Source organism: Branchiostoma lanceolatum, chromosome 1 (assembly GCF_035083965.1).
Source record: "Branchiostoma lanceolatum isolate klBraLanc5 chromosome 1, klBraLanc5.hap2, whole genome shotgun sequence".
Taxonomy (NCBI): Eukaryota; Metazoa; Chordata; class Leptocardii; order Amphioxiformes; family Branchiostomatidae; genus Branchiostoma; species Branchiostoma lanceolatum.
The window spans coordinates 34879125-34895137 of NC_089722.1; the positions used below are offsets into that span (position 1 = coordinate 34879125).

A 16013-nucleotide genomic window follows, 5' to 3' on the forward strand; every position below is an offset into this window, starting at 1 on the left:
TACGTTTTGATCCGTATGCGCAAACTACGCAAGCCGCGCTCTCCTTTTTCACCAACCTGAAGCTAGCCCTCGATTCGGCCTTCGATTCACAGCCTTCGATCCAGCCCTCGATTGGATTTTGCCGCCGATTCAGCCTTCGATTAGAGGGAATAGACAGAACATAGCAACCAATTCAATAACCGATTCGAAAAACCTAGAATCTATGCCAGCTCTCTTAGAACGAATATAAAAGGCAACACGATCAACTAATACCAAATCACTCAACAAAGAGATATTTATTTGCAAATAATGTCGGAAAGGACATAATATCACGAATTCGGCATAACATAATAGTGACTACTAACAAGGGACACTAGCCCTCGATTCGGCCGTTGATTGGATTTTGTTCAACAGATTGCAGCGCTATTTGACGTTTTTCTAAATGTGGCCCGTGAACGTGAAAAAGTGATTAGGACACAATGGGTTCTACTGTACATAATGCGAGTATCAAATTCAACAGGGCGGATTTCATGAACGAGCCGCGGGGGGGGGGGGGGCGGGGGGGGCGGGCGGGACTAACCCTTCAAACGCGGAAAGAAAAGGGTACATAAAAAGGCTGGCTGAACGGGTTGCAACGCTATTGCTGTTTATCTAAATGTGGCCCGTGAACTTGAAATAGTAATTAGGATACGTTGAGATCTAGAGAACTTTATGCAAGTGTCAAATCTAACGGGCCTGATTTAATGAACGAGCCACAGGGGGTCTAATCAAGCATCGGTGAAGCTAGCCCTCGATTCGGGCATCGATTGCCTTGGAAAAAAGGGCTTGCTGAACGGCTTGCAGCGCTATTGCTGTTAATCTAAATGTGGCCCGTGAACTTGAAAAAGTGATTGGGACACATTGGGATGTAATGTACCTAATGCAAGTATCAAATTCAACGGGCCGGATTTAATGAACGAGCCGCGGGGGGTCTAACCCTTCAAAATCGGAAAGTGGTTCGTTCATCAAACCCGGCCCGTAAAATTTGATACTTGCATAAAGTACTCTAGATCCTAATGTATCCTAATTACTATTTCAAGTTCACGGGCCACATTTAGATAAACAGCAGAAAGCGCTACAATCCGTCCAGCAAGCCTTCCTTTCCCCAGGCAATCGATGCCCGAATCGAGGGCTAGCTTCACCGGTGATTGATTAGACCCCCTGTGGCTCGTTCCTTAAATCAAGCCCGTTAGAATTGACACTTGCATTAAGTTCTCTAGATCTCAACGTATCCTATTTACTATTTCAAGTTCACGGGCCACATTTTAGATTAACAGCAGAAAGCGCTACAAGCCGTCCAGCAAGCCTTTTTTTCCAGGCAAGTCGATGCCCGAATCGAGGGCTAGCTTCACCGGTGCTGGATTAGACCCCCTGTGGCTCGTTCATCAAATCCGACCCGTAAAATTTGATACTTGCATAAAGTACTCTAGATCCTGATGTATCCTATTTACTATTTCAAGTTCACGGGCCACATTTAGATAAACAGCAAAAAGCGCTACAAGCCGTCCAGCAAGCCTTTCTTTCCCAGGCAATCGATGCCCGAATCGAGGGCTAGCTTCACCGGTGCTTGATTAGACGCCCTTTGGCTTGTTCATCAAATCAGGCCCGTTAGATTTGACACTTGCATTAAGTTCTCTAGATCTCAACGTAGCCTAATTTCTATTCCAAGTTCACGGGCCACATTTAAATAAACAGCAATAGCGCTGCAATCCGTCCAGCAAGCCTTTTTTCCCAGGCAATCGATGCCCGAATCGAGGGCTAGCTTCACCGGTGCTTGATTAGACCCCCTTTGGCTTGTTCATCAAATCAGGCCCGTTAGATTTGACACTTGCATTAAGTTCTCTACATCTCAACGTATCCTAATTTCTATTTCAAGTTCACGGGCCAAATTTAGATAAACAGCAATAGCGCTGCAATCCGTTCAGCCAGCCTTTTCCGCTTTTGAACCCCCCGCGGCTCGTTCATTAAATCCGTTGAATTTGATACTCGCGGGCCACATTAAGATAAACAGCAGAAAGCGCTACAATCCATTGAACAAAATCCAATCGACGGCCAAATCGAGGGCTAGCGTCCCTTGTCAGTTGTCACTATTATTTTATGCCGAATTCGTGATATTATGTCCTTTCCGACATTAAATAGTAAAAAGTAAATATCTTCTTGTTGAGTGATTTGGTATTAGTTGATCATTGTGTTGCCTTTTGTATTCATTGTAAGAGAGCTGGCATAGATTCTAGGTTTTTCGAATCGGTAACTGAATTGGTTGCTATGTTCTGTCTATTCCCTCTAATCGAAGGCTGAATCGGCGGCAAAATCCAATCGAGGGCTGAATCGAAGGCTGTGAATCGAAGGCCGAATCGAGGGCTAGCTTCAGCTTGGTCCTTTTTCAGCACTCGGTCCCTCCCACAGTGGCACTACCGCGTCACACCGTGAGTGCGGAAAGTGGCTTCATCCAAGGAGGTTAACCTCCTTGCTTCATCATTGGAAACCCCTGAGTGCTGAGTGGAGTTCAGCACTGGAAAACCAGAGCTGAGTGGAGTTCAGCACTGGAAAACTCAACGTCAGCACTGGAAACCGAGTGTTGACAAATATTGAACGCACTGCAAACGGTCAGTGCTGGGCTCCAGTCCCGGCGCTGCCGCCGGACAGCTCACGTCGTCATGACTATTCTCCAAGGAAAGGAAAACACACAGACGAAAGGAAGACACACAGACGTATTCGTCTGAAAGGAATAGTCTCCAACCAGACCCAATGGATTGCAAAGACCGTATCCAACTGGACGAAGTACTTCCTCTGCCAGTTTGATACGGTCTTTATGCAACCTATAGATCTGCTTGGAGATTATGAAAGGAAGACACACAGACGTATTCGTCTGAAAGGAAGACACACAGACGTAAAAAAATCCCGGACACTCCTACCCTACTCGACCGAAACCTCTGCTTGGAGAATAGTCATGGCGGCACCCGTCGCGAATTTTTCACCAATTTTCCTTTGTACTCGCACTGACGTGCGGCGATTTGCGTTTGAAGCCAGATATGAGCAAGTCATGATTGACTGAACTTTGTTGCTCGTCAATCATACGGTATATGGCACAATGTATGGCAGTAAATCAACAATACTGCAAGGCTAATCTATCCTACAATTATAAGTAAACAAGAGCTTTTAAAAAAAGCTGGCGTTTCGGCTACGTTTATAAGTGTAAATTGTCTTTTCCCTTTACTTGAAGTAAAATCTGCCAGAGGAAGTCACTCAAGGGCTGTTCAGTCTATAAGAAAAATTGTCATTTTGGGAAATGAGTACTGTTTTAATAGAGAAAGGCAGATTGGGGAAAGCAATTTTGAAGTTACGTCACTTAACTTAAGTGCTTTTGAAAAAGCTGGTCTTGGCCTACAACTTGTACTTATTTGTAAAATGTATAATAGGCTCATTATAAAAGCTATCAATGTAATTATGTACATGGCACGCAATAAAACATAAAATTTGAAAAAGCACCATTGAATCATCAGCACTATGGTAATTAAGTGAAATAGAAGTTCATAACAGCTAAGGTTCTATCTAAAATGACTACCAAATGTCAAACAAATCAACAGCTACCTCATCCGTATTATTCTGGTTTCCGCATTTACAACATTTCTTCCTTATTTTCCTGGGTAATTTTGCTAAAATTCATGAAAATTCCCATAGTTTTGTGCCGAGGGGCGCCACTTTCCACGTCCGTGTTGTCTGAATGAAGTCGATACTGAACAATGGAGCATTTGCTACTGTAACAAAGAATCGCTGTTTTGCAAACAACATCAAGAGCCTCTGTTTACATCGGGGATAGAAGTTTAGTGGCGAGTGTTTTGCAAGAATCATCTTACCGCGCATAGGAGCCGCTGCACGGTATTTTCCATTACAATGAACAGAAAAATTCGAATGCCGGGTTTGGAATCTATGAAGTCCTGTTCATAAGACAAAGGCCTTGTATATATTAAATGAATATTTAAAAATAACAAATATAAAATATTTCTTTATTTATTAATGAAAAAATGATATGCATAAATATGATATTGATAGATTAATATAATATCAATATATATTTTTGATATTCAATATCTAAAAAGAACAAAAAAAACCATGCACGGACACGAACCCGGATCTTCTGGGTTCGAAGTGCTTCGCGTTGCCAGATCGGCCAAGCTGCGGTACGTAACCAGTCACTCTGAACGTAATGCTATAACCTCACTATATGGTATCATTTATGCCGATTTTTGGTCGTTTTCTTGACGAAATCGTTTTTTTTTCTTCTGCAATCTTGTGGAATAGATGTAATATGGTCATTTTTCAGGATATCAAAGTCCGAAACCACAATGCAATGATATTTCCGAACAGTTGTAGCAGTTACATGCGGTCGCCGTCCTGTGTCACATGCAAATCTAGCCTGCCTGCCTTTTCGTGCTCTCTTGCCATATAAGGCAACGGCTATACAAGGATTTGAGAACGTATTGCCATATAAGGTCTTATTGTGTGCGACACAGTGTTGAACCAAGCTTCCCTGGTTCCTTCCTTGAAGGTAAAAGCCAGGACAATGCGTTCCGGCGCGCATGCGCCGAAACGCAAAAATATTATCGATAACAGTGTATGAATTAACGTTACAATATGTATGGATGAAGTTCCCTCGCTTTTAGTGGAGTATAATGAAATTGACCTATGTAGGCGGTATAGGAGTTGGACATGACAACAATCCATGGGAAATATCGTTCTGTGTACCAGACGGGGTGAAGTTTTTCTTCACAAAATGCATTATCTTCAATATTTTCATTACATATAGGGCACAGTCTCTAAGTGCCTAGTGTGTTGTGATGTCGATCCTTTTCAATTTCTAGACAATGTGCACCTTTAATGTCATCCGTTTTCTCAGCAGGTTTCCGCACCTCCAATGCCATCCTTTTCTCCGCAGACCTCCGCCTAAAATTGAAACCGATGGCACCTTCAATACCATCCATTTTTTTCTTCTTTTTTTTCCCCTTTTGGTCACCTGTGGTCTCGCGTCGGTTGTTCTATAAACCTTCTGAAATTGGTGTCACTTATGTATTACCGTCACGACGTCGCCTTCTCGAGGTCTCAATTGTCTTTTGTGGTGCAGCTTTCAGGATTCTTTCAGGACCTTCCCTAATCTCCAAGCAGATCCACGCCGGGCGCGAAAATCGTATATGCTAGCCAGAGAAGGTCCAGTCAGCCAGAGAGGGTCAAATCAGCCCGGCAGCCCGGCAGGGCTGATTTGACCCTCCCCCGGTTGCACCTACTTCAAGCTGCTTCAAGCAAGGGCCTAATCGCCCTCACTCAAAAGCATAATCCCCCTTCCCTCCAGAGAGTAAGTGGTGTAGGTTTTGGCCCCCTAGCGACAGGAGCAGGTTTTGCTTCAGACTTTGAAAGGGCTCAAGAAGGGCTTGTTGGATGGTCATGATTTTTGGTGTGTAGATAGCTTGAGTGATTATTAACATATTACTTATCATGCAAATCTGTATCTGATTTGCATAATTAGTGAGGAAAGTTAATACATCCGCCGCATTTCATGATAGGACTCTCAAACATGTGACATATGTAACTGAGGAAGAGAGAAATATTGGTAGATATCAACTATGCAAATGAAGACATCATTTGCATAATTAATGAGAAGATACTATAACTCAAGATGGGGTTGACGAATCATCATGATGTTTGGTACGTAGACAGCTTAAGTGATGCTTTGTATGATTAGGCGATAATTATGCAAATCAGATTCTAAATTGCATAATTAATGAGACAATTTAAAAAAAACCGCTGCATTCCATGATATGACAATTCAGATATGTGACATTTGCAACTGATGAAGAGAGGAATGTTGATAGATAGAAAATATGCAAATGAAGACCTAATTTGCATAAGAAATGAGAAAATACTATAATTCCACACAATTCCATACTTGTGGCATTTGGAAGTTATGTAAATGTAAACATAGTTGAATTAAATCATGCTAATAAGGACTCCATTTGCATAATTGATAATCAACGTTAGCATAACCTTCTTTGTTACATGTAAGCTCATACTTTGGACAACTTCTGTTCTTAAAGGGAGGCTAAACTTAAAATTGAAAAGTCTACTATACTTTGCTAAATATACCCCAAAGTGAAGTCCTCACTTGTTTTACGTAAGTCCTCCATAGTTCGGGGCTCTCCCATCATTTGTAACTTGGCCCTTCTGACGGCTACTCGCCTGATGATTGAATTAATCAATTGTAAGGTCACAATGTGTGACGTCAGGTCTCAGCATTTCCAAATCAAAGTGAATAGGGCTTTTCAATCTGGCTTTCCCGAGGATGGATTTTTCCGACGAATTCGAGGGAATCAGTGAGATAGTGAGCTTTTGAATTAAACAAGAGCTTTTAAAAAAAGCTGGCGTTTCGGCTACGTTTATGAGTGTGAATTGTCTTTTCCCTTTACTTGAAGTAAAATCTGCCAGAGGAAGTCACTCAAGGGCTGTTCAGTCTATAAGAAAAATTGTCATTTTGGGAAATGAGTACTGTTTTAATAGAGAAAGGCAGATTGGGGAAAGCAATTTTGAAGTTACGTCACTTAACTTAAGTGCTTTTGAAAAAGCTGGTCTTGGCCTACAACTTGTACTTATTTGTAAAATGTATAATAGGCTCATTATAAAAGCTATCAATGTAATTATGTACATGGCACGCAATAAAACATAAAATTTGAAAAAGCACCATTGAATCATCAGCACTATGGTAATTAAGTGAAATAGAAGTTCATAACAGCTAAGGTTCTATCTAAAATGACTACCAAATGTCAAACAAATCAACAGCTACCTCATCCGTATTATTCTGGTTTCCGCGTTTACAACATTTCTTCCTTATTTTCCTGGGTAATTTTGCTAAAATTCATGAAAATTCCCATAGTTTTGTGCCGAGGGGCGCCACTTTCCACGTCCGTGTTGTCTGAATGAAGTCGATACTGAACAATGGAGCATTTGCTACTGTAACAAAGAATCGCTGTTTTGCAAACAACATCAAGAGCCTCTGTTTACATCGGGGATAGAAGTTTAGTGGCGAGTGTTTTGCAAGAATCATCTTACCGCGCATAGGAGCCGCTGCACGGTATTTTCCATTACAATGAACAGAAAAATTCGAATGCCGGGTTTGGAATCTATGAAGTCCTGTTCATAAGACAAAGGCCTTGTATATATTAAATGAATATTTAAAAATAACAAATATAAAATATTTATTTATTTATTAATGAAAAAAAAATGATATTCATAAATATGACATTGATAGATTAATATAATATCAATATATATTTTTGATATTCAATATCTAAAAAGAAAAAAAAATCCATGCACGGACACGAACCCGGATCTTCTGGGTCCGAAGTGCTTCGCGTTGCCAGATCGGCCAAGCTGCGGTACGTAACTAGTCACTCTGGACGTAATGATATAACCTCACTATATGGTATCATTTATGCCGATTTTTGGTCGTTTTCTTGACGAAATCATTTTTTTTCTTCTGCAATCTTGTGGAATAGATGTAATATGGTCATTTTTCAGGATATCAAAGTCCGAAACCACAATGCAATGATATTTCCGAACAGTTGTAGCAGTTACATGCGGTCGCCCTCCTGTGTCACATGCAAATCTAGCCTGCCTGCCTTTTCGTGCTCTCTTGCCATATAAGGCAACGGCTATACAAGGATTTGGGAACGTATTGCCATATAAGGTCTTATTGTGTGCGACACAGTGTTAAACCAAGCTTCCCTGGTTCCTGCCTGCAAGGTAAAAGCCAGGACAATGCGTTCCGGCGCGCATGCGCCGAAACGCAAAAAATTCCTTGAAATCCGTTCTCATGAAAGCCAGATCCAAAATCCTTGTTCATACTGAATGGGAAATGCTGAGACCTGACGTCACATGTTGTGACCTTACAATTGATTAATCATCAGGTGAGTAGCCGTCAGAACGGCCACGTTACAAATGCCGGAAGAGCCCTGAACTATGGCGGACTTATGTAAAACAAGTGAGAACTTGACTTTGGGGTATATTTAGCCAAGTGTAGTAGACTTTTCAATTTTAAGCGTAGCCCCCTTTAAGATGATCAACGAGATATACCCACAATACGTCAATCATAAAGGTTAATAAAATGATTTGGCGAAGATATGAGGTCGTGGAACTCTAGCGATAGTTTGTAATGTATTGCTGACAATTGACGGACGATGGATGTAAAATATTCCTTCCTGCCCCTCATGTACCAGTAGATCGGCGTTAATTGGATACTTTGCATTTTAAAAAACGATTTTGTGGGCATTGACCTCGATTGGAATCTAGTGCCTGTCGTGAATTTTGTCGTGAATATCAATGAACTAATACAAGCCTGAGCCAGTTACTCCCATCCTCGTTCACCAGGACCTTTCCGCTCTACGTTACATCGCTCGCGAGCGATGTAACGTAGAGCGGAAAGGTCCTGGTGAACGAGGATGGTTACTCCACAGTGTCCACTACACTGAAGCGAAACAAGAAATGCTTTAAAAAGCCCGGAGGTTAAGATGTTAATGACTGCTTGTGTGGCGTGAGTGTTATGGCATGCAACCCAAATAATTGGTCACCTTAGTCACTTGGATTGGACTAATGCTAATAAGACTGGACTAATGCTAATAAGACTGGACAAATGACTTCTGTGTGCATGGACTTGGAATGCTCGGTCAGGAGCGACTGCCGATGACGGATGGATGGACTTCCTCTCAAATCATACTCGGTGGAAACAACCACGTCATACTTTTGCGTAATAAGATAGGTTAAAATCAGAGTGAAGTTAGGGAATCCCCCTTACTACTGATATTTAAGATACATTTTAACTTATATGGTAATGTCACGCACAGCATAACACGCTGAAAGGACCTAATGTCGATCTCAGAAACAAACTTTATTTCCAGGTCTTGAAAGTATATCAGTGGAGAATATACTGGTAAAAAATATCATAAAAAACTTCTTTCAGGCAAAACAACATTAAGTGAGGCCCTTTTTCTTCTTGTATTTATTGAAAACCTGTGGGAAAGAAAGAATGAGTACAATTTACTTGGAAAATCTACAGGGGATTCGACAGGTCATCATATGTTACATGTGTCAGTAGCAGAGTTCTACAAATTTATGTAACCAATTTCCAGTTTTTCAAAACTACATGTATACATAATTGCTGCAGGAATACCTACAAAGTAAATTCATATGTTTAGTCAATGTAGAAGATCAAAGATTTGCACTAAATTACACATACATCTGATGTAAATAGGTTGTCCTATACTATCTTTTTCTTTTCAATTCCATATTTTAAGAATGAAGGTATAAAAAAAGTGGTACTAAACCCTTCTCATCTGCATTTATCAGCAAAACCTGTAACAAAGTACTTAATCTAACTTCCATCCAACAAACATCTACTACAAAATAAGGAAAGTGCTGTCAAGTATTCTCCAAGCAGTGTTTTCCCTAGCAGTTTTCCCTAGGGAAATTCCTCAAAAGTATGACCTGTTAGGTTGATGAAGGTAGTAAGATAGGCCAAAAATAGCTACTCAGGCAACTCATTCAAAATTTTATCCAGTTGCTTGAGTAACTAATTCAGGTAGTGAAGTGTGTGCTTTTCTAACCACAAAGAAGTGAGTAAGCCATGAGCTCTTATTCGTAAAGGGGTGAAGCCTGCCATCTCCTATTGACTTCTGTGATGTTGTAGAGTAGTTAAGTCTTTGGAAAAACAGATTTTTCTGTTTTCAGGGTGTGTTTGTGTGAGATGGGTGTACAGTTACACAATTTTTCCAAAAATACAGGCTGAGCAACTGCTTAACCAATTTCAGTCATTTCTCTGGAGATGGTTCTATTTGGGATGTCTAAGTGCAAAACAACATGAGAACTCCAGCTAATCAATGTGTTTGCACTCATATGACTATGGCACTATAGTCCACCATATTGAGTGTAAAACCTGAATATTGCCAGGTAAATTTGAATCAATGTAGTATAATGTAAAGAGATAACCACATAAACACAGCAGATTTATAGATCTAACTCTAAAGGATGGCAGCTGTGATGTCATTTGCAAACACCCCATATAAACATTACTACAAGCTGTATTTCAGTAGGATTCTACATCTGGTGGTAGAATTGTTTTCTCCTTATTCATCCTGCATTGTTCTATAGCCCATAGATCTTGAGTGAGCGGTCCATGCTGGTGGAGGCCAGGAAGGAGGCGTGGTTACCAAACTTGATGGAGGTCACCGGTGCCGTGTGTTCCTTCATCACTACCAGCTCCTGCCACTGCTTACACAGATACACCCTATAGGACAGTCCAAAAAGTGCATGTCATTGAAAAGAAATGAATGGGCTTCATACATGTACTTTAGTTATCATTAGGTCACAATCAACTGATCTTATGGATAACAATCATGCAGAACAACCAGTAAATCCTTTATTTGTGTTCTTTCAGGAGGGAGGTTGTTTTGTTTCAGAAAATGATGTAAAAATGAACTTCACTTGAGAATTGTACTTGCTTTCTCAGGAGGTATATCATCCTGTTACAGAAGTAATCATCCTGTTGCAAAGTAATTACTAGTGTAACACTTTTTCTTTCAGCAGATATGTACACACTTGCCTTCTTTTAGAAGACAGTGAAGCAAACTTCTATATACCAAGATAAATTAATTTAAGCCCCTACGACCATTGAGGTTACGGGACCTGAGTGAGTGAGTGAGTGAGTGAGTGAGTGAGTGTGAGTTAACAATAACTATTCAACATCAGTTTTTTATAACTATCCATGACTTCATATCTTCGCCAAATGATTTTAACCTTTATGATTGTGGGTGTTTCTCATTGTTACCTTCGCCCGAGAAGGTTATGCAGAGGGTAGCGTTTGTTTATTTGTGTGTCTGTAGTGGACCAGGATAACTTAAGAATGCCTTGATGGATTGTTTTCATATTTGGTATGTTGGTAGGTTTTGATGAGATCTGAAAACTATTAGATTTTGGGCCCCCTAGCGGCTTCTTACGGTACTGCAGCGGAACTTCCTGTTTTGATATCTCGTGTTCTGGACATGCTACGGAAGTGATTTTTGAGTGGTACATAGATCTTTGGACAGAGAGTATGTGGTACGGGTTTGGGCCCCCTAGTGGCTTTTTTGGAACTGCAGGAGCAGGTTTTGCATCTGACTTTGAAAGGGAATAACTCAAGAAGGGCTTGATGGATGGTAATGATTTTTGGTAAGTAGATAGCTTGAGTGATGATGTACATGATTAGATACTTCTTATGCAAATCATTATCTAATTTGCATAACTAATGAGGAAAGTTTAAACATCCGCCAAATTCCATGATAGGACTCGGAAACATGTGATATATGTTACTGAGGAAGAGAGAAATATTAATTGATATGAACTATGCAAATGAAGACCTCATTTGCATAATTAATGAGAAAAGATATGATATACATGTAGTGTTTATGAGCCCTGGAAGATTAGCCCCCTAGAGGGGCTAAAGGGTATCTCAATAAACTCAATAAACTCAATGATGGATGGTCATGATTTTTGGTATGTGGATAGCTTGTGTGATGCTTAGTAGGATTGAAGTTCTCATTAGCATAATTTATGGCCAGGTGTATTCACCTTTCCTAAAGTTACCCACATCTCAAATATAACATCCGTACCATGTAACATAAGGTACATATAACTTTCTACAATACCATTAGTAGAGCTAACACCCCACATCTACTTGGTATTTGGCAGAAGAAAGAAGAAGAAGAAGAAAAAGAACAGGCAAGCATAAACAGTATATTCCTCCTGTGGAGGGGAATATAATAACATCAGGAGGGCATATATTTTGTACAACCATCTTTGTTCATTTAACAATACTTATATGATGGTTGCATGTAATCAGGAACAGTTTTATTTTCAGTGTCATTGGTGACACAAGCATTTTAACGATACACAATAGAATACAGAAGGAATTAGGGTGATGGAGTTTCCTCAAGCAGGTAACAAGATAAGATATCAATTGCAAACAACGGATACCTAACGGGGGTTGCCCTACCTTAGGACGCGCCCTAACTTAGGACGGATTTTTTAGTGATCTTGTTATGCACAAGTACGCCGTGTTTGTGTCCACTGACTATGCTCATAAGGAAGATAAATAAACCAAGTCCATGCACATAATTTTTATTTGCATTCAAAACATATGTGTACATATTCATTTCTTGTTTTGTCGAGAATAGTATTTTGACAATAATGATGGCAACGCTGAGTAGAGGGTCACTGCGTAGCTAGACGGCCCGACACCTAAATATACGACCTGTGCCAAGCAGATATACAACTATCATGCACATAAGAAATATAACTTCATAAAACACAAAAAAATTGGGTCCTTAAGTGTTTGTTGAGAAGAAAACCGACCAAAGAAAACAACGTAAACATCGCTGCCGTCTGGCAACGTTGTTTTCCCGCCATTTTTTGGGGCCGCGATGGTGGCGGACGGCAATTCAATGCACAGCTTTGTAACGCTCTAACATGTGATTGGTACCGTCTATGAAAAGGAAACTGAATACAGAGATGGCGAAGATATTTCGCAATAAGTAGACGGAGTATTGTTGCTGTAAGCGGTGTCGTTTTTTCGTAATGATTTTGTAAGTCGGGTCGCATGCAAGACGTACGTCGGGCCGCGCGCAAAGTGCGTAGTAGCCTATTTCCCGCCAAAACATGAGCTGGGATGCGCTAGATATAGCCCTTCTCACATGACGTTAGAAGTGCACACAGTCAAAATTTTCCGGTCAAAAGAAAGCTAGAATATAGCAGACTTCAAGCCTTATTTACATTTCCCTAACTTCATCACCAACTTCCGAAGAGAGCAAAATTACCAAAGCGTACTAAGTTAGGCACACTATCTGGCGTAGCACTAAATCAGAAGGTACATTCGTGAAAACGTCTCACAGCGTTTGCCGCTTGTAACTCGGAGCGTGGAGGGCACATGAACAGTATGAATACATTTCTTGTCCATGTATGTTCTTTAGATGAATGTGTTCAAAATTCATTCATTAAAACATGACCATTCTCTGGCAACCAGCAATGGAGCGCCGTATGTTCGAGCGCGTAAAAAAACGTCCTATGTTTGGGCGACTCCCGTTAATAATGATAAGTCATGTGTGATAGATGAAACAGTGACTCACCTAATATCACTGCCTCCCACAGCCAGGTAAGTACCACTCTGGTCAAAACACAGGGACTTGATCTGTGGATGGAAAAGAGAGCCAGTTAGTAACTTGTAACTATAATGGCTGCTTTGTGACTTTGCTACAAGTTGAATAGTGCAAACAAATCTTGTAAGGAAATTGATTCATACCTATATCAATGGTTAATTGAGCAAAAATACAGGGTGTCCAACCATGACTTTGGGCATGTTGATAGCTAATGCTTCGGTACCCTGGGGGCCAGACACCGTATATCGGCTAGCCACCAAGCACCGCACACGTGCCCAAGCTTTCCTGGCCCACCCTCCCGCTGTCCCCCGAAGACCGACCCCGCCCCACTCTCCGCTGCAAACCCAAGATCTGCTAGCCATATACGGAGCCTGGGGAGACGGCTCTTGCTGTCAGTTTCTAGCACAGGATCTGTGCTAGAAAGTTCTTCGCGCTATTGGTCTGCCGGTAATCCCCGCACAGCGGGACGCCACGTGTTGATTGGGCGCATTTCTGTGGGCTTCTGTGGGCGAGGTCACTAGAGGCCACTGACTACAATGCATTGTATGTTCTGCTATGAGAAGATGTCACGTTTTAACAGTTAATTTCTGCCTCTAACGTTAGCAGGACAACAATCCGAAAGAAACATTATTAGTGCCTTATCCCTCGGCTTCTCTATCAATCAAACTTAGAAATCTTGTAGAAACGACCCAAATACGACAGAAATAACAGAAAGTACCGAAGCAAAGGAAGCTGTAAGTAGTATAAACAGTAGTCTGCCGGCATCGCTACAACAACATGTTCCAGTGGGACGTAAAAAAACCTGCAGTAACTCCGCAAGGCCTATAGTCCAAATTATGAACGCCAATCAGCCAGGATGGAAACCATACAGGATTTATTGTTAGCTAACAGATGAAGTCCTCTCTGGTGGGATTTGTTTCGGAACCAGAACGTCTCGTGGGAAGAATTTGTTCCAGTGTTGTTGTTCCCGGCAGACGGTATCAGGCTGTTTCTCCCGGGGAGGAGTTGAAACACGTCGTCTGAAATATCTATCTTTTAACGTATGTTGATAGAGTTTAAAATTTAAATACTAAAAATCTAAGCATGATAGTAGTATTGGTGTTGCTTTATTACTGTGAACTTTCGTATCTATAATCATTTGACAATAGTTTCCAAGAAAGTTCCCCCTACACACAGAATAGACTTCCCCAGCAGGCCGCTGTGTTAGACATGATGCAGGCATGTTGTGACATAGATCTATGTCCTTTTTTGGTGTTTTCCTACAGAATCTTCGTAATTTTGTCGGTAAGAATCCCTCCATAGAATATAACACTGCCTTTTACTTTACAATGTACTAATACCATGGTAAAGGAAGCCTCCCTTTGACTGGACATGTCGGCGAACTTGAGTGACAGATCAAACCCTTTGCGGCAAGCCGGCTCTCCCTTTGCCATGTGCTGATTGACCTGCGAATTGCGTAAGATGACGATCTGCGGTTCATGAATATTTAAACAGGCACGGGCTGATTCGCTATCGGCGCAGGGCGGACGACCAATCCTGCCACCGGGCAGGCAGCTTCCAGCTGTGCGCGCGGCCATAAATCATAAGCACTTCTCCACCTCTGTGGACGGCCAAAGATAGCCGTCTCCCCAGGCTCCGTATATGGCTAGCAGATCTTGGGTTTACAGCGGAGAGTGGGGCGGGGTCGGTCTTCGGGGGACAGCGGGAGGGTAGGCCGGGAAAGCTTGGGCACGCGTGGGGTGCTTGGTGGCTAGCCGATATACGGTGTCTGGCCCCCAGGGTAATGCTTCGGTCACATTTCCAATCTGGGGCCCAGCTGGGCAGTTTATCATATAAAAGACACAAAACGTTAAAGAATGACTCCTAACCACATATTGTGTATTTTCTTGATATGCATTTCTTTTCGTTTTCGCACACAGCCCGACCGGGCCCTCATTCGCCCCCCCCAACCCCCCCCCCCCCCACCCATCATAACTTCCAAAACGGTATGATGTATCATCACCAAGTTTGCAGGGAGTACCCGGTAATGTAAAGTTTCAGCTTTGTATGGCTCATTTTATGCAATGAACCCCTTTCTTTGATCTAGTACTATAATTTCAAAATTAACTTTTGCTATGTAATAGAGTCCATTCCAAGTCACCACACGGATTTTTTAATGATATTTGTAATATATTCGAATTATTGTTATATACTCACAAATCTTAAGAAATATTCATAAATGTTTCTAAAAAAAAGAAATACGAGAGTACCATGTTTTAGAAGTTGTTATGATAATTTGCAAACATTTCGAAAGTGACAGTCAAAAGAGATCATTTTTTTTAACAGATTTGAAATATATATTGGTTTGTGTCAAGTTTCGAAAGATTTCGAAATAAAGATTTGGGTCATTTGCCCCCCCGTAACGAGCTGCTAATCCTAACAAAGCCTGTTTTGGATCGAGCGGGGACCGCCGACCCCGCAGGAAGGCACTGTGGCGTGACACTGTCTGTGGACATCGGCAAGAGGATAAGCACAATTCAACTGTAATTTTGCTGCACAAAAATGGCCAGCAAACATTGCAAATGATCAGTGGTCAAAATACCACACGTACTGAGCAAAAGCAAAAGTTTTATCCACGTCAAATAAGCCCAACAATCGGCACAATGCAAAGGGAGCTCAAGGGAGAGCCGGCTAGCCCCAAAGGGTTTTTTGATCTGTAACTCAGTTCGGCGACATGTACAGTCAAAGGCATCTGGTCAAAGGGAGGCTTCCTTTTCCCATGGTATC

General features: G+C 41.4%; 1 protein-coding gene across 1 annotated transcript in view; it reads right to left on the reverse strand.

The window, feature by feature from the left end:
• Nucleotides 1–8931: 8931 nt before the first annotated feature.
• LOC136427513 (pre-mRNA-processing factor 19-like) overlaps nucleotides 8932–16013 on the reverse strand; it is a 41409-nt gene continuing 34327 nt past the window's right edge. Inside the window, exons 12-13 of the mRNA XM_066416471.1 lie at nucleotides 13218–13279; nucleotides 8932–10345 (exon numbers count right to left, since the gene is read on the reverse strand). Coding sequence (XP_066272568.1) covers nucleotides 10204–10345; nucleotides 13218–13279 — 204 coding nt within the window. The 3' untranslated portion in view covers nucleotides 8932–10203. The remainder of the gene's footprint in view (nucleotides 10346–13217; nucleotides 13280–16013) is intronic.